The sequence below is a fragment of the Gadus chalcogrammus genome, chromosome 6, assembly GCF_026213295.1.
Source record: "Gadus chalcogrammus isolate NIFS_2021 chromosome 6, NIFS_Gcha_1.0, whole genome shotgun sequence".
Classification (NCBI taxonomy): Eukaryota; Metazoa; Chordata; class Actinopteri; order Gadiformes; family Gadidae; genus Gadus; species Gadus chalcogrammus.
Window position 1 is genome coordinate 3,214,372 of NC_079417.1, and position 24,368 is coordinate 3,238,739.

At 39.5% G+C, this 24,368-nt stretch overlaps 4 protein-coding genes across 7 annotated transcripts; all 4 read right to left on the reverse strand.

Moving 5' to 3' along the window:
* Positions 1 to 3,603: 3,603 nt before the first annotated feature.
* Positions 3,604 to 6,487, reverse strand: LOC130384876 (zymogen granule membrane protein 16-like). Of its 2 annotated transcripts, none has more exons than XM_056593273.1 (6): positions 6,448 to 6,487; positions 6,268 to 6,320; positions 5,575 to 5,698; positions 5,144 to 5,243; positions 4,913 to 5,005; positions 3,604 to 4,801 (listed from the first exon to the last, which is right to left on the reverse strand). In XM_056593273.1, the coding sequence occupies exons 2-6, from the start codon at positions 6,317 to 6,319 to the stop codon at positions 4,664 to 4,666; spliced, it is 507 nt and encodes a 168-aa protein (XP_056449248.1). In that variant the 5' UTR covers position 6,320; positions 6,448 to 6,487; the 3' UTR covers positions 3,604 to 4,663. The 2 variants fall into 2 exon arrangements, with proteins under 2 accessions (XP_056449248.1, XP_056449247.1); XM_056593272.1 differs by having other exon boundaries at positions 6,426 to 6,473.
* Positions 6,488 to 11,640: 5,153 nt separating this feature from the next.
* LOC130384855 (zymogen granule membrane protein 16-like) lies at positions 11,641 to 13,808 on the reverse strand. Its single transcript, XM_056593234.1, has 6 exons — positions 13,770 to 13,808; positions 13,590 to 13,642; positions 12,898 to 13,021; positions 12,506 to 12,605; positions 12,262 to 12,354; positions 11,641 to 12,160 (listed from the first exon to the last, which is right to left on the reverse strand). The coding sequence occupies exons 2-6, from the start codon at positions 13,639 to 13,641 to the stop codon at positions 12,017 to 12,019; spliced, it is 513 nt and encodes a 170-aa protein (XP_056449209.1). The 5' UTR covers position 13,642; positions 13,770 to 13,808; the 3' UTR covers positions 11,641 to 12,016.
* Positions 13,809 to 15,676: 1,868 nt separating this feature from the next.
* Positions 15,677 to 17,974, reverse strand: LOC130384925 (prostatic spermine-binding protein-like). Of its 2 annotated transcripts, XR_008895941.1 has the most exons (7): positions 17,911 to 17,974; positions 17,753 to 17,805; positions 17,210 to 17,333; positions 16,830 to 16,929; positions 16,603 to 16,695; positions 16,081 to 16,507; positions 15,677 to 15,981 (listed from the first exon to the last, which is right to left on the reverse strand). XR_008895941.1 is itself a non-coding variant. In XM_056593326.1 (6 exons), exons 2-6 carry the CDS (start codon positions 17,802 to 17,804, stop codon positions 16,346 to 16,348), a joined length of 531 nt encoding a protein of 176 aa, XP_056449301.1. In that variant the 5' UTR covers position 17,805; positions 17,911 to 17,974; the 3' UTR covers positions 16,047 to 16,345. The 2 variants fall into 2 exon arrangements, 1 of the variants encoding a protein (XP_056449301.1); XM_056593326.1 differs by lacking the exon at positions 15,677 to 15,981 and having other exon boundaries at positions 16,047 to 16,507.
* A 167-nt stretch (positions 17,975 to 18,141) lies between these two features.
* LOC130384718 (zymogen granule membrane protein 16-like) lies at positions 18,142 to 24,047 on the reverse strand. 2 transcript variants are annotated; one of them, XM_056593038.1, is made up of 7 exons: positions 23,988 to 24,047; positions 22,041 to 22,145; positions 21,873 to 21,925; positions 21,196 to 21,319; positions 19,496 to 19,595; positions 19,250 to 19,342; positions 18,144 to 19,165 (listed from the first exon to the last, which is right to left on the reverse strand). In XM_056593038.1, exons 3-7 carry the CDS (start codon positions 21,922 to 21,924, stop codon positions 19,019 to 19,021), a joined length of 516 nt encoding a protein of 171 aa, XP_056449013.1. In that variant the 5' UTR covers position 21,925; positions 22,041 to 22,145; positions 23,988 to 24,047; the 3' UTR covers positions 18,144 to 19,018. The 2 variants fall into 2 exon arrangements, with proteins under 2 accessions (XP_056449012.1, XP_056449013.1); XM_056593037.1 differs by lacking the exon at positions 23,988 to 24,047 and having other exon boundaries at positions 18,142 to 19,165; positions 22,041 to 22,476.
* Between the last annotated feature and the right edge of the window lie 321 nt (positions 24,048 to 24,368).

The following is a 24,368-nucleotide window of genomic DNA, read 5'->3' on the forward strand; positions in this document are numbered from 1 at the left end:
TTCTGCAAGTCCTTCTGTGCAACAATGTTCTCATGGCTCACTGGGATTCTGGATTGTGTGAATACTTCAGGTAAGTGCATAAAGTCTGTTCCATCAATGCTGCTCACCTCTAATCCATTCACATGGTAAGTATTCACAACTCTTTCTTGTCCCATTGTTCGTAGTAGGATTTCAGTTCTTCTGCCCTCAACATGCAGATCTTCCATCAGCTTCTCTGTGCAGAAACATGCATTGCTTCCAGGATCGAGGAATGCGTAGGTTTGTATGAATTGGTTGCTTTTCACACTCTTTACCTTCACAGGCACAATGGCAAGCTTACAGTCAGACACACCGGCCCCAGTATGCTTCGTAGCCAATGCAACAGCAACTGAATTACTTCTGGTTTTGGTGATGGTGGACTGCTCCACTTGGCCACTATGGCTAGTGTGGCCCCGATATGCAGAAGGCCTTTGGATTGAGGCTTGTTGTATATGGATATGCAGAATCGTCGGGTGTTTTTTCTGACATGTTTGGCAGGTCAGACGTTTCTTGCATGCGCTACTTGTGTGACCTTTAATAAGACAAGCGAAGCACATTCCATTTTCTTTTAAGAACTGAACCTTTTCTGTATGTTGCTCTGCTGCCATCTGGTGGCAGGATTCCATGAAGTGGTTTCCTTTGCAGAAGATGCATGGCTTTGTGAACGCCACTCTTGAGAGGTTCTCTGGTTCTCTGGTTCCCTCCTCGCTCAGCGGTGCATGAGTTACTACTGGAGTGATTGTGGTAGCAAAACTTTTCCTGCTCACAGTCCTCTGTTCAGGTGTTTTTATGCTTCTAGCAGGTGACTGTTGGAGAGAGCCGAACACTGGGTCTAACAACATTCTTGACTGCCTTTCAACAAATTCCACAACATGATAAAATCTTGCTCTTCTCTGCGTGTCTTCCTGTATGTTCCATGCTTTGACTCTCCATCCTTCCTGTAGCTTGAATGGTAATTTTGACAGGATCAGCTTTAAGTTGGATGGGGTGTCAAGCTCAGACATCTCCGACAGGTCTCTGGCTACGTTACAACAGCTTCTTAAATACAGGGCATAGCTGTGCAGCTCTTTTCCGTCCTCAGCTCTAATGACATTCCATGCCAGGGCCTTCTCAATGTAGGCATTTGTGAGGCGATACGGATCTCCAAAGTGAGCATTCAGCAGACGCTTAGCTTCTACGTACCCATCATTTGCATTCATATGTAGACAGCTACGAACAAGCTCTCTTGGCTGACCAGATGTGTATTGCTCCAGGAAATAAAGACGGTCGAGGTCACTGTCTGTCTTTCTTTCCACACAATGTTCAAAAGCCTGAATAAATGGACGGTAGCTTAAAAGATCACCATTAAAAACAGGTATTTCTCTTATTGGCAGAGAGGCTTGTCTTTGTTGTTGAATGATTAAATTTGCAAGATAATTCTGTGTGTTTAGTGGACTGTGTGGCAGTCCAGGTTGCAGATCGAGAGGGGGGGTCACATGTTCATGTTCTATCCGATCACGAATTCTTGCTGGCTGGTCCACATTAACGGTGGTTGAAGTCTGTGCTTGTGCTTCTGTTTGAACCGTTAATCCAGTATTGAGATACATTGTTTTTGGTGCCTCTTCAATCATTCTCTGGAGAGGTGTTTTAGGAACATCACCCAGTCCTGTGAATTCAGCTGGAGATTTCTCCTCATAGCTTTCCAAATATGCATTCATCCCGTCACCTGGAATGTGTGATGTAAAGTCACTAGTGGATTGAAGGTGAACACTTGAATCGTAACTTTCTAAAGCTTTCAATTTGGCATCAGCTGCAGCCATTTTAGTTTTAATATCGATCATCTCCATTCTGGTTTGGAGTTGTGCTTGCTCAAGTTCGAGAGCGTGCTTTTGCTGCAGCCCTGCTGCAGTGGCCGCAAGGGCTGCTTTCTCCGCAGCTGCTTGTGCGCGCATGGATGAGAGAGAGGAGGAGGAGGTCTTTGATCCAATCCTAGACGCACTGTCTCCGGGCGTAATTTCACTCTGTAGAGCGGTTTCTGTTTGTAAATCCAATCGTTGTGGTTCTACTTTAGAATGTGTCCACTCATCCATATGATTTACGTAGCTTTCAAAGTCATTTATTTTAGGTTCATACCATTCAGTAGGATCCGTCTCCTTCTCTTCCTCGGACATCAAAGCTTGAACGGATGCGTGCAGTGGCGGCGCCAGAGATTTTTTTCTGGTGGTGCTATGGGGGTGCTCGGCGTTTTACTGAGGGTGCTATGAAATTAGGGTGATAGCATATGAGTCGCATTTTTCTCTACTACAACACCCCCCCACCATATCGTCACATATGTTTACACGTTTGCTCTCTAACGGGTCTTTGGGGTACATAAAAAGCGCCATTCAAATCGATCGTATTATTATTGTCATTAGGCTACTTCTGACGGACGCGCACAAAGCCGCGTTCATCTCCGACGGTCAAAATGGATGCAGCATGTTATAGATAACGTAATCCCAAATACTTCACTTACTTCAGTGTGTGGATTAAAGTTTGCGCCAGATGACTACCAGGTCACCACTACCATGAGCGACAAATTAAACTAAACATACCAAGTTCAATACACTTCTAACTAAAGACGGCAGATTAGAATGTCAGATAGAATTAATTTAAACAGGCAAAGAGTCAGAAATGCTTTCAAAAAGAGCCGATCCATTTTCGTGATTTTGTGAACGCTTGATTTAAAATAGACCGATCGCCGGGATTACTGTTACTAGCCTACTAGCCTACTCATCGTGAACAATCATGTTCACGCACGCAACGTGTCTGTCGTGCTACGTGAACAATCTGTTTATTTCAATCTGTTATTTTCTTTTGTGATTAAAATATTATTATCACACAATACATTTTATTAAGAACTCAGAATGAAATTAAATAACAATAATAAATAAACCATTATTTTCTTGGGGGTGCTATGGGGGTGCTATGGCCAATCTAGGGGGTGCTCTAGCACCCCCTAGCCCCCCCCTGGCGCCGCCACTGGATGCGTGCGCCTCCTTAAATTCACTCATTGCACATTTTAACGCAGCAATGCTCTCGCTTATTATTTCAACACCTGAGTGTCCATCAAAAAGAACCTTAGTTTTCTTCATTTTTCTCGTACATATTCCCAGTTTTGCACGTCGGGACGCAATTAAATCCTTTAGTTGCTTCATTTTTCAATCCACGTCTTTTTCCAGGTTAAAGTTCCACAGTTAGATTTAACTCCGTTTTAGTTATTATTTGTCGCTACTTTCAGCGATCTATTTTCAGCATTTGCAGTCAGTTTGTTAGGACAATATTTACAATCTCCTTCGGAATAGTTGGCTGTGGTTTGAATAAGGTATTCCATTTCTGTAACAAACGTTTTACTCACGGACTGCTGTAGGATGCGTCAAACAATCCTTCTAATGCGTTGTCTTTGTATCGGCAATCCAAAACAGGCAAAGTCCTTTGTTTGCGAAAGTTTGTTTCCTTGGCTGAACTCCACAGACTGACACGGAGGCTTGTTGATTGATTCGGAGAGTTTTTGACTTATATTGTGGCATCCAACGCGATTTCGCATGGATCCACTTTGACGAGGGTAGATAGATGTTCAGTACGCGAGTTCAGTATTTCGCTTTTATTGTACACAACTTAGGGTTTGCAACAAACACGATATAGACCACGGTCAAAAACTGTGTCCTTCTACACCCGCCAACTCATTCAAAACAACCCACCACCTGTTACCTGTAAGCAAAGGTGAATCACCAAGAAGGGCGGGGCTTAGACGCCCAAACGGTGCCCAACACTAAGCACCCTGTGACACAGGCTACACCAAACATCACATCAGAGTCTAGATCGCGATACTTACAATATTCCAAAATAACAGAAATTACCAAACAATATAAATATCACAAATAAATCATAAACAGCAGAAATGGCTCCAACAGGTGTAATGCCTCATGGAAGGTCACTGTTATTAGCAAAAGGTCATAGGTCGGATTTATTTGTTTCCAGTGCTTTTGAGTCTTTTAAGCCTTACATTTTTGAAATGCCATTATCTTTTTATTGATTTTCCACACATGACATTTAATATGACGTCAGAGAAAACAAAACACCAGACACACTAACACAAAACCAAGGTCAGCAACAATTCCTTAGTAGTTTTAACATCTCAAGCTTCTGTGGATATTTAATTGAGCCATGATTTAAAAGAATAAAGTGTTGAGGCAGATCTCACATGTATCAAGGATTGACCCCTGAAGCCAAAGGTTGCCGTTCGGCCAGGGATGGTTTTAATTTGGAGGTGTACAATATGTTCTGGGAGAAGGATCGATCGTTGATGCGATCATCAGGATTTCTTGAAGACAACAAAATATTTTATCAAACTTTTGGTAACTTTAATAAGCCTTGAGTTCAATTTAGAGACTAGTGTATAGATGCAATTATTAGTAGTTAGGATTTAGTTTGCAACATAGGAATGAAGCCTCAACCATTACTACCAACATAAGTGAAGAGGTCTAACCACACGCACGACGCACCTCATAACTCATCCGGGTTTTGATTCCAATCACACCACAGAAAGATCTGATTATGCTTATTGTGTTCTATTGCTTAATAGGAAAACTTCAGAACTCAAAAGTCGGATGTACTTTTAAGCATTTGGTTAGGAAGTACTATTTCCATAACCCTCCGGGGCTAAGCCCCAATGGGCTCCCAGTGATGTGATCCCAGCGCTGTTGAACCGCCCACTCAAAATCCGGAGCTCCGCCTCCGCATGCTCGGGGTAAAAGTTGAAGGACTTCTGCAAAAACAGAAGAAAAAAAAAGGAAGCAATTCAGACATAAATAAAATATCAATAAGTCAATAGTAAAAGGATAAGAATGAACAGAGAAATAAATTAATGAAAGAGAACCAGAACTGGCTGGCCTGCGATGAGAGAACGTCCTCTGCTTGTCACAAAAATCAACTGATAGATGTAGTTGGATGTGTGGTATTTTCCAGACACCTGTAATATTAACATTGTTATGCATTGTTATAATAGTAAAACAGTTGTGTAAAGTACAGTGATAAGGCCTTTATGAAAAATGTACAAATGGTTCGCAGGACAATGATTGACAAGGACATAGTAGAGACGCATTTTAACCTGAGTAATTGTCTCTCCTTCAAATAGGTCCAATCTCAGTGGGGCGTGGACCACACGACCAACAGCACGGTCCCACCTGGTGCCGTAACGCAACTGGAAACTAGAAGAACAACATGGGAAAACTGTGTCAAAAGTTTAACAGCATAAAATAACCACGCAAAGGGACACCCACGCACAAACACACACTTTACGAATCTATTATGTTGTAAAATAATAATAACAATAATCATTCAAGTTTTAACTACAAAAATCATATTAATCACAATAAAAAGGGGAGGGGATTTCCAAAACTAAGGTTAAGTCTAGAGTACAAATTCTTGACCAGGAGGAGCAGAGGATCAAACTGACCTTGCCTCCATTTTGCCAGACAAGCTGCTCTCTTGGTCATCTAGCGTAGATGTAGTCAGACTGAGAGGTACAGTAAGTCTTACCCAGTAATGTAATTTCCAGGGTGCTCCCAGACTTTCACGCCTGTGATGCTTCCTTCTCCTGAGGTCACGAAGGGAGTTCCACTACCTGATCCAAGGGCTGGAGAGTAGGAGTAGTACTCATTGGCTGAAGATAATGAGAGAAGGACAATATATAGCTTAGCATAGCTTCAGTATAATATATGTGACATAAGTACATGCACCGACGGGAAAAAAAAATTAGCAACTAATAAAACAACACAAATAATTGCAGTTCTTCCTTCCATCTGGAATTTGTATCTGAGATTCTCATCAGCTGATTCATGACCAATGGAGAGACTATCCAGTCCAACCAGTCATCGGTATGGACCAGGGTACTGGCTAAAAGCCAGCTCAAAGAGAAAGCTTTCAAAACAGACGTGGCCGTCACACAGTGAAGTAGGAGAGTGTTCACGTTTACGAGCAAAGTGGTCTGTAACAGAGTTAGTAATAACAATACTAAAAAATAAAATAATATTAATAATTATTCCTGTTCCTACACCTTGAACATCTGACCCATGAACAAATAGCTAAAGGAAGACTATCAGACATCCAGTCAAAGTTCAAAGTAAAGTAGCATGGAGTACCGACTTGCTTTCCTCCAGGGAAAGCTTTCAAAAAAAACGATAAACATATTGGTAAAGTGTAATGAAACAGCAGGAAGGATCGATTACTTACGTTTTGCCAGGCAGGCAACCCAAGCCGCCGCAAACAACAGGACAGAGAGCATCCTAGATTAAAGAACAGTGAGCTGTTAAACTAAAACCTTCTCATTAGTATCAACGTCAGGGCAAATAAAGTATGCAACTACAAATTGTAAAAGATCCCAACCAAACCTGTTGAAGATCACAGCCGTACCTGTGAGCTGCTTCGAAGCATTTGGTTACCGCCTAACCTGTGTGTCGGACTTAAATATACTTCCCAAACAATGCTGTCATCATTTCAGCATTCTTTGAATGACTATCTGATAGATAAAATGCACCAGCTTTTCCTCTACAAAAATACCAGCATACTTCTCAATCAGCACCTCCTCTCTCTTCCAGAGTTGGGCTGGATGGTATTTGTTAAGCCATCCTTTACTGCAGTAGCCCCAGTACCCACATAAACTCCTCATAAATTGCCATAACATCTACGTTTATGAACTTCTGATAAAGAACCCAACAAACGAGGATTTCAAAATGTGTATGAAATCCCGAGTACCGAGTGTAATGTTGCGTTTCTCACCACTTGATTACGACCTTGCACTATGAATTGGAAAACTGAGCGGTAAGCCGTACACTCGCTAGGTCCGCTGGAGTGGGTTGTGCGGTTAAGTGTATTAACAACACAGACACAAACCAAATCCCACCAATAATCACTTTTAGAAGAATAAGAGTGTAATATAAGATTTAAATTATGAATTCAAGTGTATTCAATAAATGGAAAATTTAGATTTTTGTGGTTGGATGTAGTCATTATTCAAATAAAGTCATTGCTAAATAATAACCAGCACTTATTGTATCTTGAGTTCATTGATACAGTAATTAATAAAGCTAAATAAACGATGAATATTTTAAATGTGCCATAATTTTATTTGTTTATTATTATGGGGAATGAGCATTTGTGAAGCATCAACTGGAATTGTAGTAAAAACCAGGTGACCTCGGTTGTACCTAATGGGAGCTCTGAGGCCGGACTGCGGTTTTGATTACACCTGCCTGCAAAATAATCTCCCTAAAAAAAACCTGGGTGGGAGAGAGAAGCCCTTATGTTGTACAGTGGTTGCAAGAAAAATGCTAAAAAATTAAAAAATACTTCACATTTGTGTAGTCCTGCATTGTTGTGTTGAGAGAAACAACATCATTTCCTGACTGGCACGGGGAGGCGGAGTTCCCCAACCCTTCGACATGTTTCACCCAAATGCCCGCCCACAAGGAAAGTCCCCGACATCAGTCCTGGAAATGGAATGGAATGCAGCAAAACCTGCTGTGGCTGTGTTTTAAATTTGCCTGCATCTCAATCACAGCTTATGAGAAAGAGGATGAGGGCCATGTGTGTGTATTTATTTGGAGTTCTGAGTTTAAAGTCAGAACTCTGAGATTGAAGTCAGAATTGTGACTTTAATCTCAGAATTAGATTAAAGTGATTTTCATAGTCTTTGGTTCGTTACAGGTAGCCTACCCATAATTCTGACTTTAATCTCAGAATTCTGACTTTGATGTTAGAATTCTGACTTTATTCTCAGACTTCTGAGATTCATGTCAGAATTCTGACTTTATTCTCAGAATTCTGATTTAATTTCAGAATTCTGATTTTAAACTCAGAATTCTGAGTTTAGGAGCTGCACAGCATCTGAGCTGAAAAGACAGTGTAGCAAAAAAAGAACGCTCTTCTAATTTAATAAGGAAAATTAATCCATAGAGAATCGTCATTCATATGCTCATCTTATTGGTGGACGACCCAATATAAAGAGGTCAATGACCCTAAATGATGCGTGGGCCGCAGTAGACGATGTCCACAAAAGGTTTTAGATTAACAGCTCACTGTTACTTTAATAATAACTAACTATGTTAAATAAATCTCAATGTTTCATTTATTGAAAACATTTGAATTCATAATTTAAGTGTTGTATAAAATGTTATCTCTAGCTCTTAATGTTATTAGAATAGTGATATTTGGTGGAATTTTGTTTGTGTTCTATGTACTTAATGTACTTGACCGCACTCCCCACTCCAGCTGACCTAGAGAGTGTACTGCGTACTGCTCAGCTTTCAAGTTCATAGTGCAAGTTCGAAATCAAGTTGTGAGAAACGCAACATTGCACTCTGCACTTTGCTGGGATTTACCTTTTAATGAAATACAAACGTTTCATATGCATTTTAAATTTCCTGTTTTGTTGAGTTCTTTATCAGTAGTTCATAAATGTAGATGTTATGGTCATTTATGATGTTTTTTTATCAATCTGGGTCCCGGGGTGATAAAGTTTGGGAACCCCTGTAGTGTAGGATGGCCACAAACACCACCCAGCCCCACTCTGTGCGAGGGGGGAGGTGGTGTTTGAGAAGCATCATGCTATTTTTGTGCTTTAAGTTTATTCGAATTGAAAGTGAAAGAAAATCTGGTGCTTTTGTTTGCTAGCCAGTCATTTAAAGAATGATAATGGATATAAGCTTTTATTGTTAGGGGTTGACCAAAGGCTTCGAAGTAGCTCACAAGTATGTCTGTGATCTTCAACAGGTATTCTTGTGATCTTTTAAAATGTGTTGTTGCATACTTTATTTGCCCTGATGTTGACACCAATGAGAATGTTTAGTTTACTAGATTGAAGAACAGCTCACTGTTCTTCAATCTAGGATGCTCACTATCCTGTCGTTCGCTGCGGCTTGGCAAAATGTAAGTGATAAGTGATGATTTAACTTTGACTGATTAGTCCGGTAATCTTCCATTAGCCATTTGTTTATGGGTCAGGTTCCAGAAGTTCAAGGTGTAGGAACTGCAATTATTATTATTTTATTGTTATTAATAACTTTTTTACAGAACACTTTGCTGATATACATATACACTCTCCTACTTCACTGTGTGATGGCCATGTCGGATCTTTGTCTTGGTGTTGGCTATTTGCCAGCATTCTGGTCCACACCTATGAGTGGCTAGACTGGATTGGCTTCTTGCCATGCGTCATAAATCAGTTGGTCCGATTCCCAGATACAAATTCCATGTTTTGTATTGTTCAACTAGTTGTTTGTTAATTCCCGTTTGGCTGAACAGTTTCTTTGAATCTACAATTACATGTACATGTCAGTGTAAAGCCTTATACTGTACTGAAGCTATGCTAAGCTATATTTGCTCCTCTCTCTTCATCTTCAGCCAATGAGTACTACTCCTACTCTCCAGCCCTTGGATCAGGTGGTGGAACTCCCTTCGTGACCTCAGGAGAAGGAAGTATCAAAGACGTGGCAATCTGGGAGCACCCTGAAATTACATTACTGGGTAAGACTTACTGTACCTCTCAGTCTGACTACATCACCACTATCTTACCAGAGAGAGCGGCTTGTCGGGCAAAATGGAGGCATGTCAGTTTGATCCTCTGCTCCGCCTCCTCCTGGTCAAGAAATGATACTCTAGACTAGAGCAAGACTGTTTACTCCTTAACCTCTGCCATGCTGTGAGTTTGTGTCATATTTATGAATAACAACATTTCAGGAAATCCCCTCTCCTATTTAATATGATCTTTATAGTTTTGACTATAAATCATTATTGTTATTATTATGACGGCTATCATTAAATATTCCTATAGTGTGTTTTAATGTGTGTGTGCGTGTGTGTGTGTGTGTGTGTGTGTGTGTGTGTGTGTGTGTGTGTGTGTGTGTGTGTGTGTGTGTGTGTGTGTGTGTGTGTGTGTGTGTGTGTGTGTGTGAGTGAGAGTGAGTGAGTGAGTGAGTGAGTGAGTGAGTGAGTGAGTGAGTGAGTGAGTGAGTGAGTGAGTGAGTGAGTGAGTGAGTGAGTGAGTGAGTGAGTGAGTGAGTGAGTGCGTGCGTTAATTAATGCACTTGTGCTGTGCTGTTACACGGTTTTCCCATGTTATCTTTTTCTAGTATCCATATGCAGCATGGCACTATAGGTGGGCCCATGTTCTCGGTCGCGGCCGCACCAGTGAGCATCAGAGATTGGACCTAATTGAAGGAGAGGCCATTATTCAGTTTTAAAGTGCGTCCATCATATGGTCTTGTCAATAAATGTCCTGGCAACCATTGGAACAATTCTCATATAGGCCTTATCACTGTACTTTGCACAACTGTTTTATTTCCATAATAATTGATGGAATTATGATTAGTGTGTGTTAACATTAAAGTTGTCTGGAAAATACAACCCATAACACGACATCTATCAGTTGAATTTTGTGACCAAGGACGTGTTTTCATCGCAGGCTAGCCAGTTCAGGTTCTCTTTCTTTCTTTTTTTTCCCTCTTCATTCTTATCCATATTTATTTCTACAATGAGTTATCATGTCCGAATTGCTTCCTATCTCTGTTTTTGCAGAAGTCCTTTAACTTTTACCCCAAGCATGCGGAGGCGGAGCTTCTGATTGAGTGGGCGGTTCAATGGCGCTGGGATCACATCACTAGAGCACAATAATCATAAGGAAATCAGGGATGAGTTGTGAGATGGGAAAGTTTAGACCACCTCACTAATGGTGGTGGTAATGGTTTAGGCGTCATTCTTATATTGCAAGTTACTACTAGATAAAACTACTCATTTTATCTATACACTAGTCTCTAAATTGTAAGGCCTGTTAAAGTTAGTCTTCAAGAAATCCTAAGGACTGCCACAACATTCCTCCCACAACTTATTGTACGCCTCCAAATGAAAACCCTGCGTGGCCAAACTGTGTGTGTCTCGTGCTTTGCATTGTTTGACCTCATATTAAATGTGTGGAAAATCAATAAAATAATAACGAGACCACAAATAATGCAAGGCTTTAAAGACATAATTTGTCACTTTGTCAATATATTTTATTACAAAATCAAATGTGGTTTTTATATATAGGCCTAGTTTAATACTAATCTTCACGACAAATGATTATTTTATGATAATCTGCCATGAAGATTTTAATAAAATTGTAATAATCTTCATGGTCTACTGCTTTTTTGTAGGCTACCTATATTTGAAGGATTTCATGCTGCGGAGAGAGTTGTCAAAAATATGTATAATTTTTTTTGTAAAGAAAACACATTTCAAAAGTATATAGATTAAACATTTAGTCTTCTAAGCCTTACGTTCCTTTGGGATCCGATTATTACTTAATTGATTGTCCACACATGACATAGATTATGAGGTCAAAGAAAAACAAAACATGCGACAAACACATCACAAAACCAAAGCCATCAAATACCGCTGAGTAGTTTTAAGATCTAAAGCTTATGAGGATATATAAATATGACTTGAATTGGCCCCATGAACGTGTGGCACAGATAGCTCCATGTGTAGAATATGTATAGTTGATACCATTGTTTTTGTAGAGAATTGGTGGGATGAAATGAAGGAAATGGTACAATTTGCAGAGGGATGGATTTCAATTGGAGGCGTTCAATATGTTCTGGGAGCAACGTTGTTGTGGATGGTGCGGCTGTTATGATTTCTTGAACTATTTGATCACTTTGGACCACTTAACACCTTTTTTACAAATCAAATAATCGAGATAGGCTTACTTTAACTTGAATACGCCTTGAGTTTAATTTAGATACTAGTGCATAGATAAAATAAGTAGCAGTTAGTTAACATTCGTCAAGTGTTCATACCATTCCCAACTCACAACTCATCCCTGTGTTCATTCCAATCACTCCACAGAGACAAAAATCGGAACATGCTTATCATGCTTTATTGATAAGTAGGATATCATAGAAACTCAAAAGTTGAATCTACTTTTAAACGTGTAGTTCAATTCATTTCATGGTTGGTCTGCCCCTGTGTTGCCCCGTGGATTGACTATCCCCCAATGGGCTCCAAGGGATGTGATCCCTTCGCCGTTGGACCGCCCACTCAACATCCGGAGTTCCGCCTTAGCAAACTTGGGGTAAAAGTTAAAGGACACCTGCAAAAACAGAAAAAAATTATTCAGACATAAATTAAGTATCAATAATTCAATGCAAAAAAGATAAGAATGAACAGAGAAATAAATAAAGGAAAGAGAACCTGTAATGGCTGGCCTGCGATGAGAGAACGCCCTCTGCTGGTCCTGAAAGTTAACTGATAGATGTAGTCCACGGGGTTGTATTTTCCAGACACCTGTAATATTAACACACAAACATCAAAAGCCATCTCATTGTTATAGTAGTAAAACAGTTGTGCAATGTACAGTGGTGAGGCCCTTATGAGAAATGTAGCAATGGTTGCCAGGACATTGATTGACAAGAACATAGCATAGACGCATTTTAACCTGAACAATGGCCTCTCCTTCAAATAGCTCCATGCTCAGTTCACTGGTGGTGACAATACCAAGAACACTGCCCCAGTTGGCGCCATGACGCAACTGGATACTAGAAATAAAACATGGGAGAACTGTGTATAAAGTGTAACAGCATAGAACAAACATCATAATAAACAGGGGAGGGGGGTCCTAAAATGACGTTATTCAAAAATATGACACAAATTCATTACACAGGAAAGGTTAAGGAGTAATCAGTCTTGCTCTAGCATAGAGTATACTTTTTTGAGAAGGAGGAGCTCAGCAGAGGATCAAATTGACATGCATCCATTTTGCCAGACAAGCTCCTCTCTGCGGTAAGCCAGTGTTGATGTAGCCACTGACAGAGGTACAGTATCTCTTACCCAGTTATGTGACTATTAGGGTGCTCCCAGACTTTCACGCCTGTGATACTTCCTTCTCCTTTGGCAGAGAAGGGAGTTCCAGCCCCTAATCCGATGGCCGAAGAGTACGAGGAGAACTCATTGGCTGAAGATAAAGAGAGAGGAACAATCAATAGCTTAGTCGGCATAGCTTCAGCATAATACATATGATATGAGGACTGACACTGACATGAAAATGTGATTGTAATTTTAAAGAAACAGTGTAACCAAACGGAATAAAAAACAACAACTATAATAAAACAATAAAAATAATTGCCTTCCATCTGGAATTTTGTATCTGAGTATCGGACCCTTTGACTTATGATACATGGCAGGAGCCTATCCAGGTCTTGACCAGGATGCTGGCTAATAGCCAGCCCAAAGACAAAGCTTTCAAAACCGTCATGGCCTTCACACAGTAGTAGATACATATATGAGGAAAGTGTTCTGTGACAGGGTTAGTAATAATAATATATGTAAAAATAAAATATGAAATAATAATAATTGCAGTTCAACTTCAACTTCTTGAACCTGACCCATGAACAAATGGCTAAAGGAAGATCATCAGTTAAAAGTTAAGTAGCAATGTGTACCGACTAGCAGAGAAGCTTTCACAGAACCGATAAACATATTAGTCAAGTGTTCTGTAACAGCCGGATGGATCCATAACTCACATTGTGCCAGGCAGGCAACCCACGCCGCAGCGAACAAAAGGATAGAGAGCATCCTAGATTGAAGAACAGTGAGCTGTTAAACTAAAACTTCCTCATTAGTATCAACAACGGGGCAAATAAAGTCTGCAACTAGACACTTTTAAAGATCACAACCATCCATGTTGAAGATCACAGTCATACCTGTTGATGGGATCTGTGAGATGTTTCAAAGCTTTTGGGTTGTTGCCTCCCCTGTGGGGGAACTTAAATAGCTAGCTTATTTTACAACCGTTTTTATCTTATCAGCATTCATAAATGAAACATAAATGAAAAATGCTTATGCAAAAGCATAAGCATTTTTTTCACTTCAAAAATGTTTGAGATTGTTCAACGTGAACAACAAAAGTAAACCAGGAAATAAATGTAAGAATTCGAAGGACCATGGATGTAGTAACTGTCTGCCAATGACAAGTGCCTATAACTATAGACTGCAATGTTACATACTTTCCTTTGGAAGTTAACTATGGATGATGTCAATGATGGAACTGAGCCTATACGCAATCATGTGAGTTTATCACTCAACGTCATATTTATCGGCAAGAACTGTTCCAAGCTCAACTTCTTATTATTATAATCCTCTTATTTTACTCAAACAAGAAGAGCCAGGGTCTGCTGCGACGATGCCTCTGTTATATGAGTTTACGTTTCATGAAGAAAGGTCACTGCTCAGTTTGAAGTTCACAGTTGAAGTTCGTAAGGAAGTGATGAGAAATGTAACATTACACTCGGCACATTGCTGTGATGTGCATTTTAATGAAATTAAAACATTTCATATGCATTTTAAATTCCTTGTTTGTTGTGTTCTTTGTCAGCAGTTCATAATTGGAGGCGTTGTGAACATCTATGATGAATTCTTGTTCATTTGGGTCCTGGGGAGACTTAGGTGTCGCAGTGAATAAGTTTGGAGACCCCTGCTCTACTGGGCTTTCTCCATCGGCCCGGCTCATGTCGGACACGGGTCCTGTGGAACAAAGTGGTAACCATTTCTCTACAAACTTTGGGACCTAATTTATTCCACAATGTTTAACCTAGAGACACCATTCCACTTTAAACGGGTATGTTACCTTGGAATTGATCGCTATTAATTTTCTTATTAAAATGTTTTATACTTTTGAAAATATTCTACTTAAAAACTTTAAAGATTTTACAATGGAGGTCAATCCCCTGAGACTACATCAGACTTCGCACCTCGGTCAATTATTAAATATATATCACTATATCACTGAAACTATCTTGGGCTTCTAAACTATAATAAAATTAAGCAATGTGTTTTATTGTTTATTGTAGCCTACTTTATTATTATTATTATTATTATTATTACCCAACTTTATTGCTTGGACATGGTTGTTGTTGTCATTTTGACAACTCTATTCGCACTTTCAAATCGTTTTATTGACAACTCTCTCTCCGCAGCATGAATTCCTTCAAATACAGATGCAATAAAGCAATAGACCATGAAGATTATTCAAATGTTATTATAATTTTCATGGCAGATTATCATAAAATAATAATTTGTCATGAAGTTTATTCCACAAATGTGAAAATCATATATGATTTTATAATATATTTATATTGACAAAGTGACAAATTTTGTCCTTGCATTTCTTGTGATCCAATTTTTATATAAATGATTATCTACACATGACATTTAATATGACGTCAAAGGAAATAAAACATGAGACATACACAACACAAAACCAAAGACAGCAAAAACCACTGAGATATTTGGATATTTAATTATGACTGAAATGTGTAGAATATGTTTAGTCTATACAATTGTTTTTGTAGAGAATTAGTGGAATGAAACATCAAGAGCAGAGTCCTCCTTTAGTTAGGCAAGGCAATGTTTATTATTAAACCACTATTCAAACATGAGGCCCTTCATAGTGTTTGCAAAGATATAATTCATATGCACAAATTATTTTAAGGACAATCATTAAAATATAATTTCTTAGAAATTTTAAAGGGTTTAAAATATTTTAAACTATGCAGATCTCACATCTATCCAGGATTGACCCCTGAATGAAAAGGTAATTAATAGACTAGTGTATAGATCAAATAAGTTGTAGTTAGGTTTTAGTTTGCAATATAAAATGCAGCCTGAAGTGGTCAAACCAAGGTCAAACCACATCCACCCCTCAACTCCTTCATGTGTTCATTCCAATCGCTTTGCAGAAACCAAAATCTGATTTGAAAATCAATCTTTCATTAGCCGAATGAAAGATCGAGAGCAGAGACATCGTTCAGTTAGGCAGGGCAAGTTTATTATAAACCGCAGATCAAACATGAGGCCCTTCATAGTGCTTTGCAAAGGAAGGACCACATTTTCATTTTTGTTTTTTTTCATTAAAAGCTTATTTTTTTACGAAATGTAAAAAAGAGTGAATGTAGTGAAGACATTTTTTAATAAATGCTGTGTTCACATTTTTTTTGGAGCAGAAGCAGATCTCACCCACAACAAGGATTGACCATTGAAGGCAAAGGTGATTAAAGGACGAGTGTTGGATCAAATGAGTTGCAGATAAGTTTTGGTTTGCAAAGTAAAAATGCAGCCTTAACCATTACTGCCAACATTATTAAAGTGGTCAAACCACATCCACCTCACAACTCATTCATGTGTTCATTCCAATCACTTTGCTGAAACAACAATCAGAATATGCTTATAATGCTCTTTTGCTAATTGGGAAATCATACAAACTCAAAAGTCTAATGTACTTTTAAACGTGTAGTTCAGTAGTATTCATTTTAAACGTTTGGTTTGTGCCGGGAGTGACTATCCCCCAATGGGCTCCCAGTGATGTGATCCCAATGGTATCAAACGTCCCACTCAGCATCCGAAGCTCCTCCTCCATATGCTGGGGGTAAAAGTTAAAGGATACCTGCAACAACAGAGAAAAACAATACAAATCAATAACTAAATAAAAATAAAGGATAAAGATAAGAATGAACAGGAAATAAATAAATGAAAGAGAACCTGTATTGGCTGGCCTGCGATAAGAGCACGTCCCATGCTAGTCTCAAAAATCAACTGACAAATCAGGTCCTCTGGGTTGAATTTACCAGACACCTGTAATATTAACACACGCACATCAAAAGCCATCTCATTGTTTTAGTGGTAAAACAGTATTGCAAAGTACATTGAATGTACCAATGGTTGCCAGGACATTGATTGACAAGAACATACTTTAGACGCAGTCTAACCTGAGTAATGGTCTCTCCTTCAAATAGGTCAATGCTTAGTTCATTGGGGCTGACGAGACCAAGAAGAACGCCCCAGTTGTTGTCATGACGCAACTGGATGCTAGAAGGTAAACAGGGGAAAATCGTGCAAAGAGTGTAACAGCATAAGACAAGTGCATTAATTAACAGAAACAAACACACACACACACACACACACACACACACACACACACACACACACACACACACACACACACACACACACACACACACACACAGGAATCTTTATTATTGGAAAACAATAATAGCAATAATTATTCATATTCATTACTATAAAAAATCATATTAATCCTAACTAATCCTGTTGATGCAGCCAGACTGTGAGGTACAGTACGTCTTACCCAGCAATGTGGCTATTAGGGACCTCCCAGACTTTCACGCCTGTGATGATTCCCTCTCCTGAGGACAAGAAGGGAGTTCCAAGCCCTGATCCGACGGCTGGGGAGTACGATGCGAACTCATTGGCTGAAGATAACGAGAGAGGAACAATTCATAGTTTATTAGGCATAGCTTCAATATAATATGTATTAGATAAGGACTTACACTGACATGTAAATGTGTAGCCAAATGGACAATATAATACAAATTGTTGCCGTCTATCTGATATTTGTATCGGACCCTTGGACTTATCACACCTGGCAAGAAGCCTATCCAGTTCAGCCACTCCAGAACCAGAATGCTGGCTAGTAATAATAATAAAAATAAAAATTGCAGTTCCTCCACCTTGAACTCATGCAACCTGACCCATGAACAAATGGCTCAAGGAACACCATCAAAGTTAAAAGTTAAGTAGCATTGAGTATCGACTAGCAGAAAAGCTTTCATAAAACCGATAAACATATTAGTTAAGTGTTCTGTGGCAGCCGGATGGATCTATAACTTACATTGTGCCAGGCAAGCAACCCACGCCGCAGCGAACAAAAGGATAGAGATCATCCTAGAATGAAGAACAGTGAGTTGGTAAACTAAAACGTTTTAATTAGCATCAACATCAGGGAAAATAAAGTATGCAACTACACATTTTAAAAGATCACAACACTACCTGTTGATGGGATCTGTGAGATGTCGCACAGCTTTCTGTTATTGCCTCCCCTGTGGGGGAACTTAAATAGCAAGCTTATTTTATAACCATTGTTATCTTATCAGCATTCATTAATGGAACCCGAAAGCACAACAAGACAGCAAAATCCAATGAGTAGTTTTAAGATCTGAAGCTTCTGAGGATGTTTACATATTACTTGGCACTATGACTTTGTGCCAAAGATAGCTACATGCGTAGAATGTGTTTAGTATAGATAAAACCGTTTTTGTAGAGAATTAGCAGAATGAATAGATCGAGAGCAGAGTCATCATTTAGAAATGCAAGGAAAGTTTATTATAAACCACCGATCAAATGTGGGCCCTTCATAGTGATTTGCAAAGGAAGAATTCATCTGTCAATCATTAACAGATAATTTTTCAAATAGCCTTAATGTCAAATGCAAGAAATAAAAAAGGGTTTATGTAGTGAAGACATACAGTTTTAATTGAAAGCCGTGGCAAACAGACCCCTATTCAAGCCATAATTTGAAAGAAAAGTCTCAAGGCAGAGCTCACATGTATTGAGGATTGACCCCTGAAGGGAAAGGTACAATTTGGCGAGGGACGGTTTCAATCGGAGGCATACAATATGTTCTGGGAGCAAGGTTGTGGTGGATGGTGTGGCCGTTAGAATTTCTTGAAGAAAAGAAAATTTCAATTTATTTGATAAGTAAAATATATGAAAGGGTTTTAAGTGGTCCAAAATTTGATCAAACTTTGGACCACTTTTTTTTTCTAACCCTAATTTTTTTTACTTAAATAAATTGAGATAGGCATATGGTTATATAAGTTCGATAAGCCTTGCATACAATTTAGAGACTAGTGTATAGGTACATTAAGTATAAGTTAGGATTAAATTTGCACTATGAGAATGATGCATTAAACATTACTACAAACATTAATGAAGTGGTTTGATTACAACCAACCCACCTCACAACTCATTCCTGTGTTCATTCCAATCACTTCACAGTAAAAAAAAAATGATTTTGCTTATTGGGTTCTATTGCTAAATAGGAAATCATAGAAACTCAAAAGTCCAATGCACTTTTAAGCGTTTGGTTGACGAGTAGTCATTCCATGGCGTCATCTGCCGTTGGGTCCACCCCATAGAGCCTCCCCCAATGGGCTCCCAGTGATGTGATCCCAGCGCTATTGAACCGCCCACTCAGCATCAGAAGCTCCGCCTCCGCATGCTTGGGGTAAAAGTTAAAGGAGTTCTGCAAAAAAAATTTTTTTTTTTTTTAATAACTCAATACAAAAATTATAAGAATTAACAATGAAGTAAATAAATGAAAGAGAACCTGTAATGGCTGGCCTGCGATGAGAGCACGACCTTTGTTGGTCACAAAAATCAACTGATAGATGTAGTTGGATGGGCTGTATTTACCAGACACCTGAAATATTAACACACTGACATCAAAATACATCTAACTGTTGTAGGAGTAAAAAATAAGTGCTAAGTACATTGATGAGGGCCGACATGAAAAAATTTACCAATGCTTGCCAGGACAGTGATTTACAAGAAGATAGTATAGATGTATTTTAACCTGAATGATGGCTTCTCCTACAAATAGGTCCAATCTCTCTTCACTGGTGGTGACTCGACCGTTAAGATGGCCCCATTTGGTTCCATGACGCAACTGGATACTAGAAGTAAAACATGGGCAAACCGTGTAAAAACTGTAACAGCATAGAACAAGTGCGTTAAATAACACAAACACAGACACACTCACACTATAGGTATCTTTAATGTTGTAAAATAATGATAACAATAATGACTTATAGTCCTAACAATAAAAATCACATTAATCTAGGGAGGGTGGGTTCGTAAAATGTGAGAAGTCAAGGGGCCCTATTTTACAGTCTGAAACGCGAGTGAGAAGGGCCAAACGCAAGTAGCTTTGTGGGCGGGTCTATGGCGATGATTATACCGGCGGATAAATTACTCTTGCGCCCAACGCAAATCTAAAAAGGGTTGCCCTCAAATAGCATAATTACCCGTAGGTGTGGTTTGGGCGTAAAGTGCAATAAACCAATGAGAGTGCCAGCTCCCATCCCCTTTAAGAGCCATGAGCGCATTTAAATCTGACAATTTGATAGTTTGACAGCGCGTTTGCAGTCTCCGATGAGACAGATGCATGACCACATGAATTTTAAACTTCAAATGGCTCAGTTTATGGCCAAATAATATGGCCTATTTCACACATGGAATAGCGTTTTCTTCCACAACTTCAGAAATACTGATTCCTCAAGTAAATTTCGGCAAAGAAAACTTAACACACATATGATATGCGGTAACTCTGGTTCTATTTCATGATATACACAATACATTAACAAACATTGTTTCTTGCCAGTATTGTATGCATTATCGTTATCGTCTTGTGTTCCTAATATGCCCGTGTCACCCCGTTAATATACATTGCCATGGACTGTATTATGCGTTACGTGTTTAGTTTGCGTGCGTTTAAACAGATGGACGCACGCCCGCGCACCCGCAATCATTAGTTATTTTTTAAACATACAAACAACTTCAACTGTGAAACATACAAACACATTGATTCATTCTTTTTAACACTCACTCGCGGTAAAACAATGTTTTCGCACAATCAAATACTCAATCTTAAAAGTTATAGGCTTGTACACAATGTCTTTGTTAAAAAAATATGTGTTTGCTGTACTTGCAAATGCATGGATTTAAAAGTAGGAACATATTACCGCCGTAGCAGCTGTTCTTTCCCAAATAATTGACCAAGAATGTGTGGCTAGGTAGATGAGAGAAGCAAAGTGTATGCACGAGGTGCACAAGCAACATTATGCATGCGCAGGTAATTCCTGGTTTGTGGCGGAATTGTTTTCTGAAACTGCAAAATAGCACCAGGGAACGTTTGCGCCAGAACACGCCTCCTCCCTTTGCTGAACCGCCCCTTGGGGCGCAAGATCATTCCCTCATTTACCGACGCGTGGCGGTGGAAGGAAAAGAACGCTCCGCGCCAGTTGCAAACTAGCAACCACACATGCGTCAGTGTAGAAAGTCAATTGCGCTGGATGCAAGATATGGCCCAAGGAGTAGACAGTCTTGCTTTTGTCTAGAGTTAGTCTAGACTAAAGTCTTGCTTTAGTCTAGAGTATACTTTCTTGACCAGGAGGAGCAAAGGATCAAACTGACATGCCTCCATTTTGCCAGAAGTGCTGCTCTCTGTGTTAAGCTAGTGTTGATGCAGTCAGACTGAGAGCTACTATGTCTTACCCGGTAATGTAACTATTAGGGTTCTCCCAGACTTTCACGCCTGTGATACTTCCTTCTTCTTTGGACGAGAAGGGAGTTCCACTACCTGATCCAAGGGCCGGAGAGTATGAGTAGTACTCATTGGCTGAAGATAAAGAGAGAGGAACAATACATAACTTAGTAGGCATAACTTCAGTATAATATTGATGATATAAGGACTTACACTGATGTGTAAATGTAGTTGTAATTTCAAAGAAACAGTGTTTCGGAACGAAAACAAAATAATGCATAAACGTATCATGCAAATAATTGCTACCCTCCTTCTATCTGGAATTGTATAAAAGAATCAGATCCATGAACAAATGACCAATGGCTAGAAGACTATCCAGTCCGGCCAAACATGGCCCAGGATACTGGCTAAAAGCCAGCCCAAAGAGAAAGCTTATAAAACAATCATGGCAGTCATACAGTGAAGTAGCAGAGCTTGTTCTGGGTAAGTAAAGAACTTGAACTTCTAGATCCCGACCCACAAACAAATGGCTAAGGGAAATCTATCAGACTATTCAGTCCAAGTTTAAAGTTAAGTAGCATTGAGTACCGACTAGCTATCCCCAAGAGAAAACTTTCAAATAACAGATAAGCCAGATAATAAATGTTAGTAAAGTCTTCTGTAACAGCATGGTGGATCTGTTTCTCACATTTTGCCAGGCAGGCAACCCAAGCCACAGCGAAAAACAGGAAAGACAGCATCCTAGAAGAAAAGTGAGCTGTTAAACTAAAAACGTTCAACAACATAAGCTCAAATAAAAGTATGCAACTACACATTTTAAAAGATAGCAACCATACATAAAAAATAACGCCCGTACCTGTTGATCCTATCAGTTAAGCGTCTGGTTTCTGTTATTTCCTCATCTGTGGGGGAACTTAAATAGCTTGCTAATTTCACAACCAAAGTGAGCTCGACAGCATTCCTAAATGACATTCAAACAGAGGTAAAAGCTTTTTTTTCACTTAAAAATGTTCAACAGGAAAAACCCTGTTGAACCAGGAAATAAATGAGTCTGGGAAACATTGATGTGGTAACTGGTCGCCGATGTCCTAAACGACATTTGGTCGGCCAAACAAAGTCAAAAGCTTCTTTTTCGATTAAAAAATGTTCAACGGGAACAACCCAAGTAAACCAGGAGATAAATGTAAAAACATTGATGTCGTAACTATCTGCCGATGACAAGTGTTTATTGGAGCGCCATTGGAGCCTAATAATCAAACAGGGGAAAACGCTAAAGTGTATTAATAACATACAGTCAATCATCAACATATAATGCATAGGAATCTTTAAATTTAGTTGTAATAGGTTAACCCCGACCACCTTTTTACAGAAATCCGAATGTGCACGTTACTTGGGGCAATGAGATGAGTGTCCCCCAAAGCCATTTTGAGTAAATCCGAGCCATGGGTTCAAGATCAAATGCCGTTGCTGCACAATTTTCAGCATTAGCCCTTAGCTAAGCATTTCTTTAAATTCACACCTTGATATAATTCCTGAAGCTATTGGCCCAAAACTTGGCACACTTATTAAGGGGGGGTGGCTTCTACTTGTGTATCTAGTTTGTTTGATCAAGATCCCAATAAGGATCTGAGTAAAGCCTAGGCCCTAGGGCATGTGTACGACATTTGAAGTAATTTGCACTTGTGGTTTCTGAAGAAATGTCTTGTTTTTATTTTTCCAAATCTTCACTGTACAGAAAAAAAATCAAGATGTACATTATGGGTACAATAGCCAAACAGTACATCCAGACAAACTTTGCAGTACAAGACTAATAGGAGACACGCCTATCTTCTGTCCCAGACTTTCATCAGGGATGCATCATTACACTTAATAAACATAGGCTTACGAGGGCACAACAAACCCAGCAAAATAATTACGTGGTTCTAAGAGCTAAACACGAAGCAAAGCGCAGCATTCCTGTTGCGTGATCTTGACATAAAGATTAAACTGGATCTGCAGCATTTCTGGGCAAGGAGCAGCAGCTATTTCCATTGACACAGGTGGCCACAGCCTGTTAAGCAACTGCAGGTTGATCTGACCCAGTAATGTAACGGGGGATCACCTCCCAGTCTCTGACGACCGTGATGGATCCTTCTGGAGGAGCTGAAGCCGCATCCAATACTATTTCCACGGGCTAGAGAGTAGGAGAAGTGTGTACTGCCTGGAGCAGGGATGGGCAACTGGCGGCCCGCGGGCAACTGGCGGCCCGCGGGCCGCATACGGCCCGCATACGGCCCGCATCCTCACTCAGTCAGGCCCGCACATAATTAAAAAAAATACCTAAAAAAACTAAATAAATAAATAATAATAATAATTGATCGAGTTACAGAAAACTCGGTCAAGAAAAATGAGAAGAATTCATAGAATTCAAAGGCAAACCCATGTGTCTAGTTTGCTTAGAAACTATATCAGTCATTAAAGATATCCACTTAAGTCGCCAATACAACTACTACAATTGCAATGAATATCATGCTTGTTGGGTTTGAGTTTATTGAGGTTTTGCACTTAATGTTGGGCCAAGGTTTTTCAGTTTTGTGACATGATTGAATGAAGATGTATGTGACCCCTATGCACTGATCAAAATACTGACCATTCATGTGGCTGTTTGAGCATGGAAAACATGAAATGAATGTATGTTGGTTAAATTAACATACCGGGATATGATTTTGGACGATTTCTTAGGTAGTGGCCATCCCCAAAATGCACCAGAATACAGGAAATCATATCTACCAAATTCAAAATTGTGTAGCTTCTCTCAGCTCACGTTTAGTTGAAGTGTGCAGTCATGTTGCCCTCTGATGGTTATGATGAAAAATGTGGCCCTCTTTATCATGAAAGTTGCCCATCTCTGGCCTGGAGGGAGGGAGGGAATGAGGGAGGGAGGGAGGGGGAGAGAGAGAGAGAGAGGGAGAGAGGCAGCCTCAGTGACAGCAGTATAGAGAGCATGTTCTAAATTAAAGAACCGTAAGTGGATTGCCTGAAGTAATAAGTAATAAGAACATGCCTAATGGAATAAAAGCAACCAAGTTAACCCAAAGTAAAGAAAAAAAGAATTTCCAAATGCTACCTGTGTGCTATCAGTGAGCCATCCAAAGCTTTAAATCACCTCCACACCTGGGACTGAGACTTTGAGTACTTCAAGTTC

Excerpts from the sequence above, each read along its gene's own strand:
- LOC130384876 (XM_056593273.1), bottom strand. The coding sequence starts at position 6,319 with ATGCTCTCTGTCCTGTTGTTTGCGGCGGCTTGGGTTGCCTGCCTGGCA. Across the intron at positions 5,244-5,574 it reads CCTGGAAATTACATTACTGG|TTTCCAGTTGCGTTACGGCA; the intron begins GTAAGACTTACT and ends TTGTTCTTCTAG. Across the intron at positions 4,802-4,912 it reads TCGCAGGCCAGCCAGTTCTG|AAGTCCTTCAACTTTTACCC; the intron begins GTTCTCTTTCAT and ends CTGTTTTTGCAG.
- LOC130384855 (XM_056593234.1), bottom strand. The coding sequence starts at position 13,641 with ATGCTCTCTATCCTTTTGTTCGCTGCGGCGTGGGTTGCCTGCCTGGCA. Across the intron at positions 13,022-13,589 it reads GGTTGCCTGCCTGGCACAAT|CCAATGAGTTCTCCTCGTAC; the intron begins GTGAGTTATGGA and ends CTTTATCTTCAG. Across the intron at positions 12,161-12,261 it reads TCGCAGGCCAGCCATTACAG|GTGTCCTTTAACTTTTACCC; the intron begins GTTCTCTTTCCT and ends CTGTTTTTGCAG.
- LOC130384718 (XM_056593037.1), bottom strand. The coding sequence starts at position 22,156 with ATGTCATTTAGGAATGCTGTCGAGCTCACTTTGGTTGTGAAATTAGCA. Across the intron at positions 21,320-21,872 it reads GGTTGCCTGCCTGGCAAAAT|CCAATGAGTACTACTCATAC; the intron begins GTGAGAAACAGA and ends CTTTATCTTCAG. Across the intron at positions 19,343-19,495 it reads TAGGAGAAGCCATCATTCAG|GTGTCTGGTAAATACAGCCC; the intron begins GTTAAAATACAT and ends TTAATATTTCAG.
- LOC130384925 (XM_056593326.1), bottom strand. The coding sequence starts at position 17,804 with ATGATCTCTATCCTTTTGTTCGCTGCGGCGTGGGTTGCTTGCCTGGCA. Across the intron at positions 16,696-16,829 it reads AAGGAGAGACCATTACTCAG|GTGTCTGGTAAATTCAACCC; the intron begins GTTAGACTGCGT and ends TTAATATTACAG. Across the intron at positions 16,508-16,602 it reads TCGCAGGCCAGCCAATACAG|GTATCCTTTAACTTTTACCC; the intron begins GTTCTCTTTCAT and ends CTGTTGTTGCAG.